At 34.5% G+C, this 18,531-nt stretch overlaps 1 protein-coding gene across 4 annotated transcripts in view; it reads right to left on the reverse strand.

The window, feature by feature from the left end:
- The window catches only part of NIPBL (NIPBL cohesin loading factor), a 159,736-nt gene that overhangs the window by 29,158 nt on the left and 112,047 nt on the right, over nt 1–18,531 (reverse strand). For 3 of the 4 annotated variants that reach the window (XM_050913706.1, XM_050913703.1, XM_050913704.1), the window contains 12 exons: nt 15,884–16,066; nt 11,820–12,017; nt 11,567–11,638; nt 11,392–11,481; nt 10,051–10,154; nt 8,369–8,455; nt 5,892–6,123; nt 5,015–5,166; nt 4,127–4,207; nt 3,117–3,217; nt 1,100–1,238; nt 807–889 (listed from right to left, as the gene is read on the reverse strand). In XM_050913706.1, coding sequence (XP_050769663.1) covers nt 807–889; nt 1,100–1,238; nt 3,117–3,217; nt 4,127–4,207; nt 5,015–5,166; nt 5,892–6,123; nt 8,369–8,455; nt 10,051–10,154; nt 11,392–11,481; nt 11,567–11,638; nt 11,820–12,017; nt 15,884–16,066 — 1,522 coding nt within the window. The remainder of the gene's footprint in view (nt 1–806; nt 890–1,099; nt 1,239–3,116; nt 3,218–4,126; nt 4,208–5,014; nt 5,167–5,891; nt 6,124–8,368; nt 8,456–10,050; nt 10,155–11,391; nt 11,482–11,566; nt 11,639–11,819; nt 12,018–15,883; nt 16,067–18,531) is intronic. The other variant, XM_050913707.1, reaches the window with a different exon arrangement.

An 18,531-nucleotide genomic window follows, 5' to 3' on the forward strand; every position in this document is an offset into this window, starting at 1 on the left:
TTACATTTTTTAATTTATTGCTTTGAGTTAAAGTCTGCATTAGCTTGGATGGACAAAGTAGGTAAAATTGTAAAGCTCAAGCTGGAGTGGGGTATTTAGGAGGTGTTGTGTCTATATTCCTTAAGCTTGGTCCGATTTATCTGACAGTGATAAGATGTCTCAGTACTATGCTCCACAAAGGCTAAAATCAGAATGTAAAAAAATCAAAAGATAAAATACCTGACAGTGTTTCACTTATATGTGGCATCCCTAACTTTAATGATACCAGAAGTATGCAGAGAGATTGCTAGATGGCTATTAAATAGCCTTTTGGGTTAAGAGTAGAAATGAACACAATAAAAACCTCAGGACTTATTCTTAGACATCCTTTGGTTATTCAGGTATACTATTTTTTTTTTTTCCCTGTTGAGCTATTGACACTCCTAACTTTAGCTAAATGAAAGTAATTTTTAGGTTTTTTTGTATCTTTGTCATTCTGATGACTGAATGAATATGGTTTCACTACTTAAATATTTGCTCAGCCTTCCCTTCCAGGCTTCAGATGAGTAACAGACCCCTAAAATAAAAGGATCCTACATGAACTATCAAACAGATTCTTAAATGTATGAAGAACTCTCTGCAGAACTGTTCCATAAAAATTTTTGTCCAGACAGGTAGCTCTCCTAGGGATCTATAAACTATATGGTTATAAATAACTTTATGAGTAGGTATTTAGCACTGTGAAGTGGTTAGGTTTGTCTTAAGGTATGACAGACTTTATTTGGAGTTGGTTTCATCAATACGCTAAAGAATGCAACAGTACTTACTTCTTAAGGAAAATAGAAAGGAAGTTTTGTGCTGTTCTCATGGCTGTTTCATATGAGTTAGTAATAAGCACATCTTGATCCACCTAAAAATAACAAGATATATTTGCCTATTATTTTAGCATACATAGAAATATGATTTCCAGATCAGCATTTCTCATGCATCAAATAATTATAGCAGACATACAATGACAATGTTTGATTACTAGAGCACCATAATAAACTATTATACCTACAAACACACAAAGTCATTCCTGCACAAAAAAATAATTTATGGCTTTTTAAAACTATCTTACTTTCTTGTTTGATTCCTCCTCTGAATTAGAATCTTTTTCTGCTGATGGTAAGTGCACCACACACTGAATAAGCTGCAGAACTAGTGCTGTTACCATCTGAATATACATAGGCTCTCCATCAGTGTCACTGCTGTTTAACCTGTTAATAAGAAAAGACAGCATTAACACTAAAACTAAACAAAAAAGACAAAACAAACCAAAAATTTTTGGTCCTAAATAATATGTTTCTAAAATTATTACCACAGCTAGAAATCTGTGTTCTAGACATTTATCTAGTCATTTGCTTCTCTCTTATGCAGTGTAAGATTTGGTCTAACAAAACCAGTAAGTATTATTCTCAGGCAGAAGAGATGAACTGAAACAGCCCATAGATGGGCTATCAGAGTATCTGTGAAATTCAGCAGCCGAAAAATCTACAGGAATATTTAATAAATCAAACACCTACATGCTAAGGCACTTACTAATAGGCTTATTATGTATAATGCCATATGCATTTCCAACACAAAACAAAAAAAATACACCAAACTGTTGCCCTAATAATTTATTATTTATATATTATTTAATGTATGTGAAATGTGCAGGACTTCTAAACAACAGAAAATAGTGACCATGACCTGGACTGACTTCTACAAGAGTTACACCTATGGTAATCTGAGGTAGCATAACAGACTATGAACCTCAGCATGCAAGCGTCTTTAAGTATGTCTTAAGTGTGTCTTTAATTTGGTAAGACCAGTATGAATACACGCCACATTTCTCCCATGATATAAGCAGAGAAATAGTATGATGTTTACTACCCATACATATATCAACACCACCTATTGCTACCCTTAACAATACGAAAAGGTGATAATCCCTGACATCATTCTCCCCAAATTATCAAAATACTAACTGGGCACAAAACAGATTGTAATTATTATCTTTATGAAGTTATCTGTGACTACTTTCAGAGAGAAAAACTTTTCGTATCAAATGCTGTGTAAGCTGTACCCTTTGTGACTGTAGCCACAGTTAGAGAACGCCCTTTAACAGACCAGAGTTAGGATTCTACAGATAAACAGTGCAGTCACTGTGGCCTTGAGATAGTGACTTCCTTCTGGTACAGGTCCTAATTCAAAGAGCTTATCTACCATTTATGCCCCTGTTCATACTGCCTTCCTATTTGCTACATCTCTCTGATGTCTATAACCAAAACAATAGAAAATACTAGGAACAAGCACTTATGTTAACATTAGGGTTGCTGAATTTAACTTCAAAGTTTCAGTGTATTTCTTTTCCTGGATATTTCCTGTTCATCCACCCTGGATCGGACAAAACACTTAATTGACAATTTTTCTGTCTCTGGGGGCAAGATGTACGCAGGCAAGGAACAAAATCAACACCAACAACAAATGTTTTAGAATCATTTAAAGTGTCCCAACCTCCATTTTAACTGAAATCCAGTTCAGGTCAGATTCTTTCTCAGATTGAATCTGAACCTATACTATTATTCCGAAGATGCACTGAAATCCAGCTGAAGTGCTTAAAAGACAGTTAAAGTGAACAGAGTAGTTCCTAAATGAAACTCATTCAAAGGGATATTAGATTGATTTCCTTCCTGGAAAGAGTGCTCTGACTGTGTCCTCAAAGAAATTCAGCCAGAATTTTCCTATTAAGCTTTAGCAATGAAAAAAATTATGTTACTCCATACAAACAGAACTGAAGAATTTTCCAACAAAAAAACTCTGAATGCACACTAACATTACACTCATTTACATCCTTAGTGAGAGAAATAATAAGACATTTCAATTATTTTTGTCAGCAGGCGCAAATATAATGGCATAAGAAACAGCGATTATTTTAAGACCTTTGTCAGGCAATTCTGCTCTAATTTTTTCGAAATATCAACTTCTAATAAAGTGCAGCTTGTGGAGTCGCAGATTTTTAAAGAAGTAGTTAATACTGAAGCCTAAAATCCTACATCTACAAAACTGTAAATGCTACTGTCTACAAGTTATTAATCTATGTCAGAAATTACCTGAAGTTTCTCAAACTCCTCTTGCTAGTTGGTAGTCTTGCAAGGGAAGTGAAAATTTCTTCTAGTATTAACTGTCTATGTTTTTCATACCTGGAGAACACCTATTTAACAGTTACAGAATTGTTAGAAAATTGTTTATTGTTACATAAAATATCACTTGTTAAATATATTGTTAAAAACTATATATAGAAACATACACGTTACATGACACTTAAATTATAATTAATGCATACCTTGTTTTTAATGCATTACTTTGTTTTTTAAAAGCAAGCATTTCTTTTTAAAATACATAAAAAGCGCAAAACTCGGTGGCAACATAAATTACGTGAACACATGTATGGCTGTAGAGTACATTTGAGAAACCAGTTTTACTTCATATCCTAAGCTTTAATGTTTGCCTGACATGACATATTCTTTCAATTTACAGGGTCAGGATTGTAGAGTCTGCCTCTGCTTTTGTTTAGGTAGAATACTGGAGTATATCATCCTTACAAAGATGGAAAACTCCCACTTGAACAAGCACGTCTGTGTTGCACTGCATTTTTCCTGAAATAATATTTTATCTGCCCCATGAATTTTTCATATAGCCACCTCTTCTGAGGAAAAGAATTTATTCTACTACATAGAAGTATCCTACTAGTTCTACACCTTATTCCATTGCATAAATTCAAATCTTAACATAGGAAATAAGGAAATGCACATTGCTAAGATTTCTTAAGACAAGAAAGGACAGGTAAGAGGAAGGGGTTTGTGTTTAAGTGACATAACCAAAATTAAGAAGTTCCTTGCTTAAGTAGGATATTTCTTCCTATAGAGTACTCTGCAAATAGGGGCAGCTCAGGTAGATTCAATACTATTCCTAGATTGTAATACCAAACTGTAAAAACACACAAGAATAAAATGAGTTCTAAACTCCAATTCTCCACCAGCGAGAAAATACAGCCTATGTAAATGCCCTAATATCTCTCAGAAGTACCGGAACATGAAATTGCAAATTAAAAAGTACTTACTGCAGTCACTAATTTGATGGCACATAGCTGTAGTTCACTGACATTTTCTACAAAAAAAGGTGTTATTCCCATAGACGATACCTATCAACGGAAAGAAATTATTTTAAGTATATTTGACTAACAAACTGATATTTACGCAGTTTCACAAGTAGGTTATTTGTTCAGCAGGTAAGGTATTCAACAAGATGTATTACTTCATATTATTTGCAAATAAAGTTATTAAAGGATGTTAGAGAACAAGTCCTATGAGGAGCGGCTGAGGGAAGTGGGGTTGTTCAGTATGGAAAACAGAAGGCTCAGGGGAGGCATCATCACTCTGTACAACCACCTGAAAGGAGGCTGTAGTGAGGTGGGTGTCGGAGTCTATTCCCAAGTAACAAGTGACAGGATGAGAGGAAACAGACTCAAGTTGCACCAGGGGAGGTTTAGATTGGATTAGGAAAAATTTCTTCCTGAAAGGGTTGTCAAGCATGGGAACAGGCTGCCCAGGGAAGTGGCTGAGTCACCATCCCTGGAGGCATTTAAAGACCTGTAGATGTGGCACTTAGTGACATGGTCTAGTGGTGGACTTGATAGTGCTAGGTTTATGGTTGGACTGAATGATCTTAAGGGTCTCTTCCAACCTAAATGATTCTATGACTCTATATTTGAATACAATCAGGTTAAACTTTTCTTAAGTACAAGAAAAGCCATTAAAGATGTGAACATTAAATGCTCTTCTCCTGCAGATTACCTACTACACAACACAAACTAGTCACTCTGATGTTAATAATTTAAAAGTTTGTACTGATTTCATACTTCATGCCACTGAGACAATTGTACTTTACATTCTCTCTGCGAAAAGAAAAACAAACATTCTCAGACAGAAATTCTTCTGATAAAACTTACTTGAAGAATAGTTGTATCAGTAAGAAGCTGTATCTCTAGCAACTCTGACAAGCTGCTGACGATGTCACAAACTTTGTTATACAACATCACTATAACTCTTTGCTTGTGGGTGGAACACTTGGCACGTTTTGCTTTTGAACTTAAAACACCACCTAGAAAATAAAAAATATCTTCAATAGTTTTTTCAATGTTTCACATCAAATATTAGAAAGATCATCTTCCTCAAAAAAGCATCCCTGAAAAAACTACATGACTACAGCTTTGTAAAAGCAATTGCTTACAGAAGAAAAACTATTCAGTAGCATCAGCTGGAAAGCAAGAATTTCACATTATATTAATTTTTCATAATTGCTCTAAATACTGGATCCAAGATTTTTAAAAAGGTTCTTGAAGTTGTGGACACCCGCATCTAGAGGTATGCATGTGAGAATAAAACGCTAAAAGCTAAAAAGTTTTCACTGAAATAAATCATTATATACACAGAGATTATGACTATAAAATGACTTATTCCTACATATAATAACTATACACAGAAGCTGAACTTCAGACAAACTTCTAAATACTTCAGTCTAAATACGTTGGTTACATTTACATTATTGCAGAGGACACATTTCATTCATTGGTTTTTTACTCTACATTTCATGTTACAAATGTTAGTTCTAACAATAACAGAAACGTTGAACTAACATGCTAGTTCAAACTAACACAAAACATTAATTCAGGACACTGTATGTGATATGGAAGAACTATCAGTATAAGAGTTGCATATCAAAGCCTTATTCCAGAAAGTCCTATCACATGCATCATCATACAATAGATTATGTTTTGATATTTATTAATGTGGAAAGATTTTTTTAAAATTTCTTAGCATACTAACCACCATGAGGATCCACTCTATACACAGGATCATACTGAGGATACAGAGTGTTCTGCAAATGAAATTTTGTGTATTGAATAACTCTTTCTATTACGTCCTCAATATATACAGCTTTAGGCATATTTGGTGATGTCATAATATTGATAGCAGTAAGACAAGCATCAGCAGATTTTGTCACTCTTTCCATAATAAGATCTCTCCATAATCTCTCCTCATCTTCAGTGTCATTGTTCTGTAACAGGCAATAAAAACAGGATAGTGTGAACAAGTCAAATTTTTATCCTTACCAAGTAAGAGATAGTAACATTACCTTAATATACTCACTACATGCACGTATAAAATGTGGTATTTCCTTTTTGATACAAAAATAGGTTGTTTTAGAAATCAACTAATGTTTGTTTTACTAGCAACGTTTGTAATATGTCTCCCTAAATTATAAGTCTTCAAAATCTCACTGTATTCTTCTGCTAGAACACAAAGCAGCTTTCTGTGTATCACTGGGAAGCACTATGAGGGAAGATTGCCACATACTCTGCTTAAGACTGATGTACCTTAAGCAAAATCTAAACTCATTCACCTAGTGTTTTCTTCAGTGGCCTATGCACACCAGTTGCTGCTTTGATCAGTCTAATTTTTGCCACTAGAGGGAATTCTTACACAAAAAGACTGTTACAAGTCACAAGAAACTCCTAAGTATATGACTTTCTCTGCTTCATAGACCAAACCATCTATTATCAATGGGTTTAAAACACGTTTTATCAAATATGTCCATTTAGATTTAGCACAGGGTACAGAATCTCTGTATTTCTGTGTTTGTACAAGTTACAAAAAAAAACATACATGAGGTTAATCATGACCACTCAGCACTACTTAAATATTGTAATAACATTATTTATAGCAAAACCAGGTAGAATTTTTCATAGCTTCTCTGGTGGAGATATAGCCTACAGAGAAAAATAATATTTCCTGCCTGTATGACACCAGAATTCAACACTGTTGGCTTTCCTTGTAAAAATAACGGGTTGGTGAAACCGTATCAACTTTTTCCTTTTGGGGAAAGAGAATTTAAAACAATATCACTGTGCATTATATATATGATATATATATATATATATTTGTAAAATCAACAGAAATCTGCAAATCAGGAAATCCCTGTAAATTTCTTGCATGGGATGGCTTTAAGTCATTTGTTCCTTGCACAAATGAGGCTTAAAAAAAACCCAAGTAGTTTTAAATATTTTCTTTTTTTTTTCCTCATTAATCTTGGAAATAAAAAGAATATGCAAGTGCACTCTGCCTCTGCAAAACATCCTGACATGGAGGTAGGATATCTTCACTGCACTGTAAAAAAAGTAAGCTTACTCCTTAGCAGAGGCTTTCTTTGCCATAATGATTTGAATCATGTTTAATAGGTTTTAAGAGAAATCTAAAACTTGTTCAGCTAAAGATTCCTTCTTTTTTTAATCGAAGCTTTGTCTCCGAATTGCAATCATTGGACAATTTCATTAACCACTTAATAATCTTGAGTTTTACTACAAAAAGCTGAAAGAAAAATATCACTTTAAAAGCATTAGCATAAAGACTTAATCACAGTGAAGTAGAGCAGGTAAACCAGCACCTTCTTTTCACTTATTTTTCATACTGCTAAAGACATTCAGAACTGTATACTGAAACTTTGAAAACCCTACAAACTAGCTAGATGAAAGTACTTAGGTACAAATAATGTGTCTCTACTTTTCATTTGCAAGTTCAAATTCTTCCTTTCCAATATAAATAATTACTCTCTATTTCTGCAGATCAAGGGGTTTTTTTTTCCCTAAAACTCAAGAACTCTATTCTTGCCAGAATGTTGTTTTGACTAGAAAGTGTAGACATAAAGAAATTTATGAAACATGAAAAATCACATATTAACCTCATAAAAACTCCAAATCCCCATGTAGTTTTAGGTATATCAGGAAAAAAACCCTAAAATCTTAAACTTCCTATTAATTTTGTTTACGTTGACAACTTTAACTTAGCAGCATAAGAACAAACCTAAACAAAGCGCCTCCTCCTTTCTTAATGCTCAGGAGAAGAATACACTCTACGTGAAAGCTGTAGTACTTTCACTGTGTAAGGGATGTTTTACAGACACATAGCTAAGTAGCAAAGAAATGTCCAATGGTGCAAATTACACCAGCTACCATGCATATTTCAGGATGAAACTGTAATATTTAAACCTGAAACAAAAGAAAACTCAGTTGCTCCCAATACACCTGTTATCAGTACTATAGTAAAACATGTTTAGTACTGAAAAAAACATAATCAATTGAATTTTACTTCCAATCTTAAAATTTGGCAATCTCAATCACATACATATGATATCAGAAATTCCTTTCACACACATCCATAGTATTTGAAACTATCCCTAAATAGGACTCAAGTGAAGAAAACTCTATTCTACACTATGTTGTGAAATTATGTAATTTGAAACTCACATGGTTAAGTAATGTAGAAAGCTTTGATCCATCTTGAATATTCTTCTCCAAAATATTCAGGACTTTTACTGTTTTATCTGTTGAGAGCTAAAACAAGAAAAGAAACACATCAAACAACTGCAGGAACATACAGGCTTCCAAATTGCTGAAAAGAATGTCCATGGATGAAGGATGGAACTTTTATATAATTCGAAACACTTAAATTGTAAGCAATTTGAGATAAGGACTGGATCTTGACTTCTGTGGTTTCTGACACAGCACAATTGAGAATGCTGATAATGTAACTAAGTGGAATATATTCTAAGATTGCAATCAAACTGCATTTTCAATGAGCAAAATCCATAGAAATAGATTTAAAATTGCATATCTGTCATTAATGTTGTGTAGTTATACACTTTTGCTTCTAGAAACAGAAATTTACCAAATCCAAGTATCAATCACAAATTCTAACTGACCATATAGAGCTTTATTAGGAGAAAATCCAAATTCCATGAACAAGCAGACATAAAATTCCCTGATACTTGACTGCTAATAAAAAGGAAATGTATTCTTAATATTAGTGTTAACTTCGAAGAACTAGCATGTTGAAAAAAGTAACTTAAACTCACTTACTGATTTTCTACAGAATTATGATTAAAAAATTTGTAGAATATGCTAAACTCGAGGAGAACCCGTTTCACTCATTCAGATACTACTGGCACTCACCTTCAGAAGCAACAAAATTCTCATTTTATGTATACATGTATATATGTATATATGTATGTGTGTAAAATAGGGAATAGAGGTTAAGGGTGAGAGCTATCAGGAAAGAGAAACACTCAGGCTGACAACACGCTACAAAGGAAGGTAGAGTGATTGAACAAAAGTCCAGGAAGGCTATCTAAATTTTGGATTAAAGAAAACCTTTCAGAGTGACTTTTATACCAAGTGGCTTCACAGACACTTCATAAACATAGTAAGTGGTCATGAGCAGGCAGAGTAAGAGTTTAACACAAGACTGCCCAAAGCCAAGAGTTCCAGGAAGATAAGGAAAGCAAGAACATTGTTTCTAGAGGTGTGATACCAACAGTTTGCACCAACAAAAAGTCCCCTCGAACTGAAGTCTGGGAGAGTACAGCAAAGAAACCACGATATGCAGTCTACAGAAAATGAATCTTATTATGACCTGGGGTGTTAAATCTTCTAAGTTTGAAAGGCCTTTTTGGAGAGACGGAGGAAGCAGGCAATTCAGTGTGACGCTGGCTGGACATCACACATTTACATTGCACTGATGGCACATATGAGAAAGGGTGGATATTTTTACTTTGCCAGCAGGTTCTGATTTACTGTGGTTGCTCAACACCAGCTATAAGGAGCAAAGCCTATAGGCTGACGGCCTTTTGTGAAAGTAGATTAATTACTTTAGATTTTACTGCTCAGGCATGGGTATTACATATTGGCATATAGTCAGCATTGACACAAAGAAGGACCATTCAACAAAAATGTCTCAGCTTCAGAGACAGTGACAGTTAAGATGTGGTAACTTTTTAAGCACTTCAGCTAAGTCAGCAGAAGCACAACTGTTCACAGTATCTGTTGCATTCACACCTGAAGAGGGTGGAATGTTATTACAGGGGACATAAGTTTTTGTATGTTTACCAAAATTATGTGTTCAAAAAGAGTTAAAGACTATGAAGATGTACCTTGTCCATAATGCCCATTGCCTTTATTTTTGCAGATTCACTACCCAACTCACTAAGCTGATGTTTCCCCAGTAGCAATTCCTGTGGAATCTCATCATCATCACCTTTAAAAAAAACAATTAAAAAATTAACAATCATATTTCTTATTAGACTTCAAGGAAATCAGTATTTTACAGCCAATATGAAAAAGCCAACTGCAGAAAAAGAACTGATTTTCCAAACAGCTAGCATCTAATAGTTCCAAATAGTTAGCATTTAATAGTTCCATCTAATGAAGACTGATGATGACAGCTTTTGGTTATGTTAAAACAATGACTACTTGTTAAATATGACTGGTTCTGAAATACCATTTAATAGCCTAACATGAGGCATCCATTTCTGAAAGTCATAAACTGAAAATTTTTAATATAGCAAAACCCATTTATTTCAGCTTTTGTGCCATCACCCTCGTTTCAGTAAAACAAATCTTAAACGATTGTAGTGCTAATTCTTAAGTTCAAATCTCAGGAAGGGCAATAGATAAAACACACATATGAAATCTAGTACCTTCAGATACACTGTGTCTTAATCATATTTACCGTTACAAAAAACCCATGATGTTACCAGACACAGAAAGAACCAATGACTTCACTTTTAAGTCCAAGGTTGTATACACTATTGCTTTAAAACCTGTAGTGATTTGTTTACTATGCTCCTCCCCTTGTTCTAATCCTGTGACAAAGATGGTAGGAAAAAAAAGTTAATGAATACTCTATTATCCACTTCAATAGAAAGTCACTTTGGTCAACCTGAACTACTTCCTCAGACACTTAACGCTAAGCTGGCTGGTCTTCCACTGAAATGGATAAGGAGCATACAGTGATTCAGTGCCTACGCCATGAACACATAAGGACTCTGCTGCTTGAATTGCATAATCAAGCTCTGTTGGGTTAAAGGCCACAACAGATGCAAAATTATATGCCTCAGACATTACTAGCAAGAGAACCATCTTATGTTAGTGTTGTTTACAAAGATATGTTTGACAGAAGGTAACACCCTAATGACATCCCAAAGGAGGTATCCTTTCCACTCCAGGGGACTACTATTTGTCTCATTACAATTTATGCCCCTTTTGGATTCTGCAGGGAGGAGGAAGGAGGATCATCTTCCTGCAGCAGCAAGTGAAATTGGAAAGGTAAAGGCCACCACTCAAGGTGGAAGCCATATAAATGCAGTGTGCCCTAGCATGTATCACAGGCAATTAAATCACCAAGAAGGAAGTTCGAAAATACTGAGATACAAATTTTTTGGTGTTTGTGTTTCTAATTGGGCAAAGCATTTTGAAAATTTCTGACGTCTTACCAAAAGCTGTAAAATCCATGTCTTCCAAATTTTCCAAAATATTCTCTATTGAAGCAGTAAACCTTTTGAAAGTCGAAGAATCCATCATTTCTGGTGAAAAAAGAAATTTATAAAGAATTATTTTATATACAAAACAGAAAATACAAACTGTAGAAAATAAATCTTCTAAAATTACCTTCAGGTGTTAGTTTAGGTTCATAAGCTTTCCTCTTCTTTTGTTTTTCTTTTTTCTTCATTTTTCTAGCCACTAATTAAGAGAATAGAGTGAAATAAATACTTTCTCAAAAATTAAATAAAGGATTATTTACATTTCTTACACTTGTATTCAATACTGCATGTAAAGATGTTTATTTTAAAATGTTTAACATATCCATTAAAAATGCACTAGTATTATGGAATACAATTAAATTTTTAAAACGATCAGTTACCCTCACTGAGGCTAGGGGGAGGAGAATAATCATCCACATCAGAGTCATCGGGACTGCGATTACGGTAACGGCCACTACCAGAAGTCCTCCTTCCTTCATGATAATGACCACTTCTCCTATGGTCACCAGAACTTCTTCTGTCATGTTCTTCATACTCCCAAGCTTCATCTCTATCCTTTTTATGTCTTTTACGAGAAGCTAGAAATGAAATGCATTTTCATTGTAAGTACAAAAATTCTACTTTTAATAACTCAAAATTAAACTTTTTTAAACATTTAAAAGACGTGTAGAAGTGGCACTTAGTGACATGGTTTAGAGGTGGACTTGGCAGTGTTAGGTTTACGGTTGGTCTTGATGATCTTAAAGGTCTTTTCCAACCTAAATGATTCTATGATTCTATGACTTGCAAATTAAACACTATTGTATAGCTGTTCCGTAAAACAAGTGAGCACTCTAAAACCATTACATAAAATTCTGTTATGGCATTATTCTAATGATTTATTTTGAATTACGTGAAAACTGTGCCTGAAACTGGCAAAGACGCCAGCAAACATTTAAAAATACAAATTTACAGGGCATTTGTCCTTTTAAGCAAAGGAAAGTGGAACAAATCAAAATAAGTTTCATCCTTTCATAAGAGAACATTGAGATAATTTCTTCAGTTATCTAAATTGTGACTATTCCTGGGTGTCCACACTCCAATTCAGTGACTGCTTTGCCCATCTAACACAGCAAGTTCCAATGAGACTTGGCAATCTAGTTGCTTAAAGATACTCTGTTTTGCCAAGACAACTAAAATTTTTTCTTGACATATAATGCAGGAAATTCAGTGTAAAGGAGAAAGCTGGAGTCACAATTCTGGGCCAGACAGCAAGTCAGTACCACAGGTGGCTATTATAACTAGTTTTCAGTCAGGACCAAAAAGCCCAGCAGCAGTGAATGTTGAAGAAACTGGGATAAATCTTCCATATAGAAACAGAGATTTGGCGGAAATAAAGTGGGGGAGTGGAATGGAGAGTTCTCTCTTGTTTTCAAAGAAAGTCTTGTGTGTCTTGAAGGGGAGAGGGTGCTAAGATGTAATAGAAAAAGGATATGAAGGAGGAGGTAGCTTCATCTGTGAAATCAGCCAACTCTCCATTATCTAATGTAACAGGATAACTGGGCTAGCAAAGAGACGTCTAACAGACTGTGCTGTGAAGATCAAAACAGCTCCAAAACATCACATTCTAGACTAGCACAGTTTATGCTTGTGAACCTGCATATAACAACCCTGACATCTGTGTGTCTCTACCAAAGTCTCCTGAAGTTTAGAGAGGTATGACTGTACGTAGGGTTGTTTCTGAGCAAAATGGTTCCAAGCATTTATACAGAATTGGAACTGAACTCAGAAGTTCTTCCCACAACTCCAGTTTATTGAAAAGCATAGGACACATACCAGGACACAGTCACACCTGGTATATGTACCAGGATATACTCAATAGTCAGCCCAGCCTCAGAATTAATAAAAAAAATCTGAGGTGATACTAATGCTCTGCACTGCACCCAAGAGGGCTCCCACTTCTGAAAATGTAGGACAAAACTTCTGCACAGAGGTGGTCAAAGTCTTTAAGGTAATAGCTCAGTGCAGGCTTTGAGCCATACTGCTTCTGGATCAGACTTGCTTCTGGAGGCAGTACAGTCATGTTCATGATGCCTGACCTACTAACATGGACTAAAATGGTTGAGAGTTAACTGAGATTAAAGAAATGGAGGGCCATCTTGGATACCTGGAGTGAGCATACTGGAGAAGAAGGCAAGTGTTTTATGGGAAAAGACTTCACACATCTTAACTGATTCTTTTTCCCTCATGAGACAGTATTTTGTGGAGGCAGATGACATCTGTCTCCACAGTTTACAAATTATCAGTATCAATTTAAGCTCTGTAGGATGAATTCTGACCCCGGCTACATCTCTGTGAGAAAAGTAACTTCCAATATTGCTTTCCAGCAGAATTTTAAATTGACTAGTTTATCAATGCTGCATGACAAAACAGAATGTGCTACAGTTGTGCTGGCTCTGCAAAGCAAATAAGATGAACATTGGAACAGCTATTCAGAATCAGTGCTCTACAAAATTTATTTTGAAGTAGATAAAATTGACTAAAAATTCAAGTATTAATAACATTTCAAGAGTTATTATTGATTTTATACATAAAGACTATTCAGAATATAAATACCCAATTTCCTTCTGAATTCTGCCAAACATTTATGCATTGATTGATTTCACCAATTTTTAATTTCTCATCATTTGATTTAATGGAATGTCCCTTCTTCATGAGATACTCAAATTTCTTCTATAACAATCAGTCTTTCGTATTTTTTAAAGTTTAATTTTAGACAACCAAAAGAATTCTGAAATAGCTATTTGTAACAATACAAATCTATTCAGTGCACTTCTCACAAATCTTTCATTCTCTTAATCATTTTGTCTCATTTTAATTCAATTCAGTTCTACAGTATCCTTTGAGAAAAATCAGAATTTATTTTTAAACCAGATGTCCTCATTGAATTGTTTAGAACGATGGTCAGATCTCTTGAGTGGATATAATGAACCTAGAATCCCTTAAAGCATATAATTACCGTGAAAGTCTTCCTTAATTTGCTTTACTTCGTATTTAAGAATTTCAACAGCTACTGTGGCTAATAGGTAGATTAAGGTACCTGAAATTCTTGACAATTCTCTCCATTCCCAACCAACTTAAATAATTTTGCTTTACTTATTTTTTTAATTCACTGTTCCAGATTATTAACATCATAAACAGGTGATATGATATGGTAAACAGAGAATATAGAATCCTGAATGAAGCAAATCATCATTAATCCTTTGCCCTAATCAAGACTGATTACAAATTGCCTCATGATCTCATACTCACACTTAAAGCAGCATTATTCAGTTATAATTAAAAGGAAAAACAAACAAACAAAAGGACATTCTTTTCTGCTTCTTTGATAGAGATCAGAGGTATCGCTATTATAATTTTTACATGTATTTGTGCATAAGCACTGCATATCTGTTGGATGAGAACTTGAAACATTAAAAAGCAGAACAAACAAATCTTTCTCTTTTGGACCCTAAGAAAGACTAAAGAGCAAAACACTGTGTTTTACAAAAGTTCACTAAGATGTTTATATAAGCAAAGGTGGAAAGAGTCTAAACATGGGAAAAAAATCATTATAAGCAAGATGCCTTCTCAGGTGAACAGTAATTGGCACTTCTCCTGTAGCCCTGCATGGGTAACACAACTCACACTGAACTGATTTACTCCGTTTTAATAGTTTCTCTTCAGTGTTGGCTAACTGAACTACCATAGAGACAAAGTAACCACATGCTTATTACCAAGTACGAAATCCCTTCCTAACTTAGAGGCATATAACAATTTTTTGACACTTAGGAACTTTATTTGATGGCACAGCAAAATTGTAACTACAGCTTCCTCTCTTCCTTCGAAAACAGCTAATTCAAGAATAGTATCATCAGCAAATGGTATTTTGAGAACCCATCAAAAGCAACTCCAGTTTTTCAAGCAATATGCTAGAGAAATAGTAGAAGAACAACCTGGGCAGTAAGATTCTCAACTTATGTCAGAAAAATTCAAGAAGGGATCCTTCAATTTTCTTATCAATAAAACTAAGAATAATTTCAAATTAATTTATTGAAATTTTTCTTTGCACACCTTTGTATGCAAGTTTTCTGTGCTGCTTTAGAGGATATTTTCCTTAATCTGATTGGCTAAAAATGTTTCATAGTAGAACTGAAAAAAAAATAAGAATCTAGGCAGTGGCTTCCCATAAGGTAATTATGAAAAGAAATTTAACAATTAGCTGCTTTTCATCTTGACTGAAAAATTGAAATCAAGTAATTTTTCTTCTAAAACAAAAAAAAGGGTTCTTGGCCAAGTAGTTGTCAGGACAGTAAACTTGCTTTCATATGTTTCAGGGCAGCCAACTTTAAAAAAAGTGTATCTTTTTGTAAAAGCAAAATATTAGCTTTCTTTAGCAGTAGGAATAGAACAACATACTACTTACATTCAAAAGCTTCTTCACTGTCATTGTCTTCATCAGAACTGATTTCAGCGTATTTTGGTTTCTCATTAACTGTGCTACGTTTGCGCTTGTTCATTTTCACACGTTCACAAAGTGGCATGGTGGATTCAATTTCTGCCAAGAGCTCAGGAGGCAACTCCTTTAACACTGACTGATCTATGCTACCTATTAATGGAGAGTAAGAAGAGCAAATGTGAACCTGAAGATAAAAATAAAGGCTCAACACTACAGTCCTTTCTCAGGAACTGTTTACAGTATATCCACTAGTAATACCACAGTTAGATAAACCTGGATGTATCTAACAGCCCTTTTTAAAGTTGCATTTATTATTCACACTATAATTAGAAATTAACATAAATTGCATACACATCTCCTTTAATAAAATGTTTTGTCAGGCATATAAACAAATTCAAATCAGTGAATTTCCTTTGTAAAAACATATCCCTGCTCTACTTCCACAAAATTTAGTCTTATTTCAGTTCATCCTCTGAATTTAACAGGTTTTCTAACAGTGTAGGTAAATTAAGGATTCTTTGTGCCTCATTAACAGTTCTGTTTATTCTCATTTATATTATTTAGTGTACACAAGACAGTAATCTTCCCTCTTCCAGTAAGGAGGGACAATCTGTGGCAGAACCCCTGGGGTCTTATCTCTAAATACAGGCCAAATCATTGACAACCCAACCTCTGCCTCAGATTTCTTTTCTTACCTCCTAGTAGTAGTTTTACAATGCAACCCAAATTTTTGCTTGATTTTGTTACAAAGCAAAGTTGAAAGATTTTTATTTAATACAGACAAACAGCTAGCTGGACCACATTAGGTTTCTCTTCCACAGAGCTAAACAGGTAGACAACATCACACCATTCATCCCATTTTGAAACTACGATTAGACCCATATGCAGTCAGAATGAAGGAGATTTGCAGTCAAAATTTTTACAACTGACACAAGGAAACCAAATTAATTCAGAAGTATTTCTTGGGGTTTTGTTTATTTGATGTCTATCAAAGAACCTATTGCACAGATTTGAAGATTATCGGACTAAACTGTTAACCTTTTCCCAACAACAGAACAAACATGAAGCGCCTCTCTCTCCTTCCCAAGGCATACTGTATTATTTAGCGAGGAAATCACCTGCCAATTGCTATACACATACACAATCCTCCAAAAAATCATCTTCTGGATGATAATTCACTTTTTAATTGCATTCACTATATCACTAACATAACTTTCTAAAATTTATTTCCATGTTTACACTAATATCCTGTCTTCTAATCCCATATTAGTATTTTTTTTTTCTTTCCCTCTTTAAACATCTTTAACTGGAACTAGAAGAGCCTTAATATGAGAAAACAGTTTCCAGCAACAAAATTTGTAAAAAGTCTCATATTACTGGTTTCACATATATCTACATTGATAAAAATTGCCCACAAGCAATGAAACTAATGATCAGAAAATTATTTTTCTGTAATTCTCAAGTATGTTCAGCAAGTCATCTCATTTAAGTGCATTTTAAAAAATGATTTAACTTAAAATATTGGGGGTTTTGAACTGAGGTAGAGAAATATCTATAAAGTAAAACTGACAGCGAAAGTTGTCCCTGCTTTCCCCATGCTGTGGTCACTCTTATTTTTTTGTGTTAAGTTGCCATCCTTAGATAATCAACACCTGCCAAAGTTACCTAAATTCTCAATATTGCTTTCAAAAATGCTAGAAAACATTTCAGTGTGGTTGACCATGTTGCTGTGACATGATTATTCCTTGCGGGCTGGGCACTTGATTGAAGATAGGCAGAAGTATGCCAGCATGGACAGATCAGGTCCTCTGTGTGTATCAACAGCTGACTGGATGACAGCCAGGTCTCATCTGGATGCCGTCTCATCACTGCACAGCCATGCACCTGAGCAGTGGTGTCCCCACACTACTACTTCATGTCTTTTTGTATGCCTATACAGTGCCTGAAGAGACTTAGCTTACATCCAGCCTCAGACTACAGGAAAATTCACATACACAAGTTTTAAGACAATTTCCACAGATGAAATCACTAGAGGGCCTTAGATCCTGGTTCTCTAACACATATTCTCAATTTTATACACTGTTGGTAATTTCATTGAAATCAGCGGGACTACACACATAGCATAAAGCCTACAGTAAATCTGGCCAAACATAAACATTGCAAAAGCCAGCTACAAGTAAAGGAATAAAAGTTGCATTAAATCCCCAAACAACAAACAAAAATTACAGGCTACTACTTTCTTATCTCCTAGGAATATCTATTCTTGCTTTCCTTATTGATTTTGTTCCCAGGGTAGAACACTACTCAATCTTTTAAAATAAATCAATTACCACAGTATTAATTAGACATCAATGAAAAAATAAAAATGCAACTACTTTAAATATTTGGAAAAATAACTTTATTTCCTTCTCAAAAGTTCCAAGTTTTCTATAGTCTCCAGTACTAAATTCCACTAATGCTTGAATTGCACTCTCTCCTGTTACAGATATTTCAGATGACTGTATAAGCTTACCCTTTTTTCTTTTATTAGGGAATATGTAAAGTTTCCTTTATTCAAGGAGGGAACAGCAGAAAAGAGAACAAATAGAATTATTGTAAAGTTCTCCATAAGCTAT

This window comes from Gymnogyps californianus, chromosome Z (genome assembly GCF_018139145.2).
Source record: "Gymnogyps californianus isolate 813 chromosome Z, ASM1813914v2, whole genome shotgun sequence".
NCBI classification, from domain to species: Eukaryota; Metazoa; Chordata; class Aves; order Accipitriformes; family Cathartidae; genus Gymnogyps; species Gymnogyps californianus.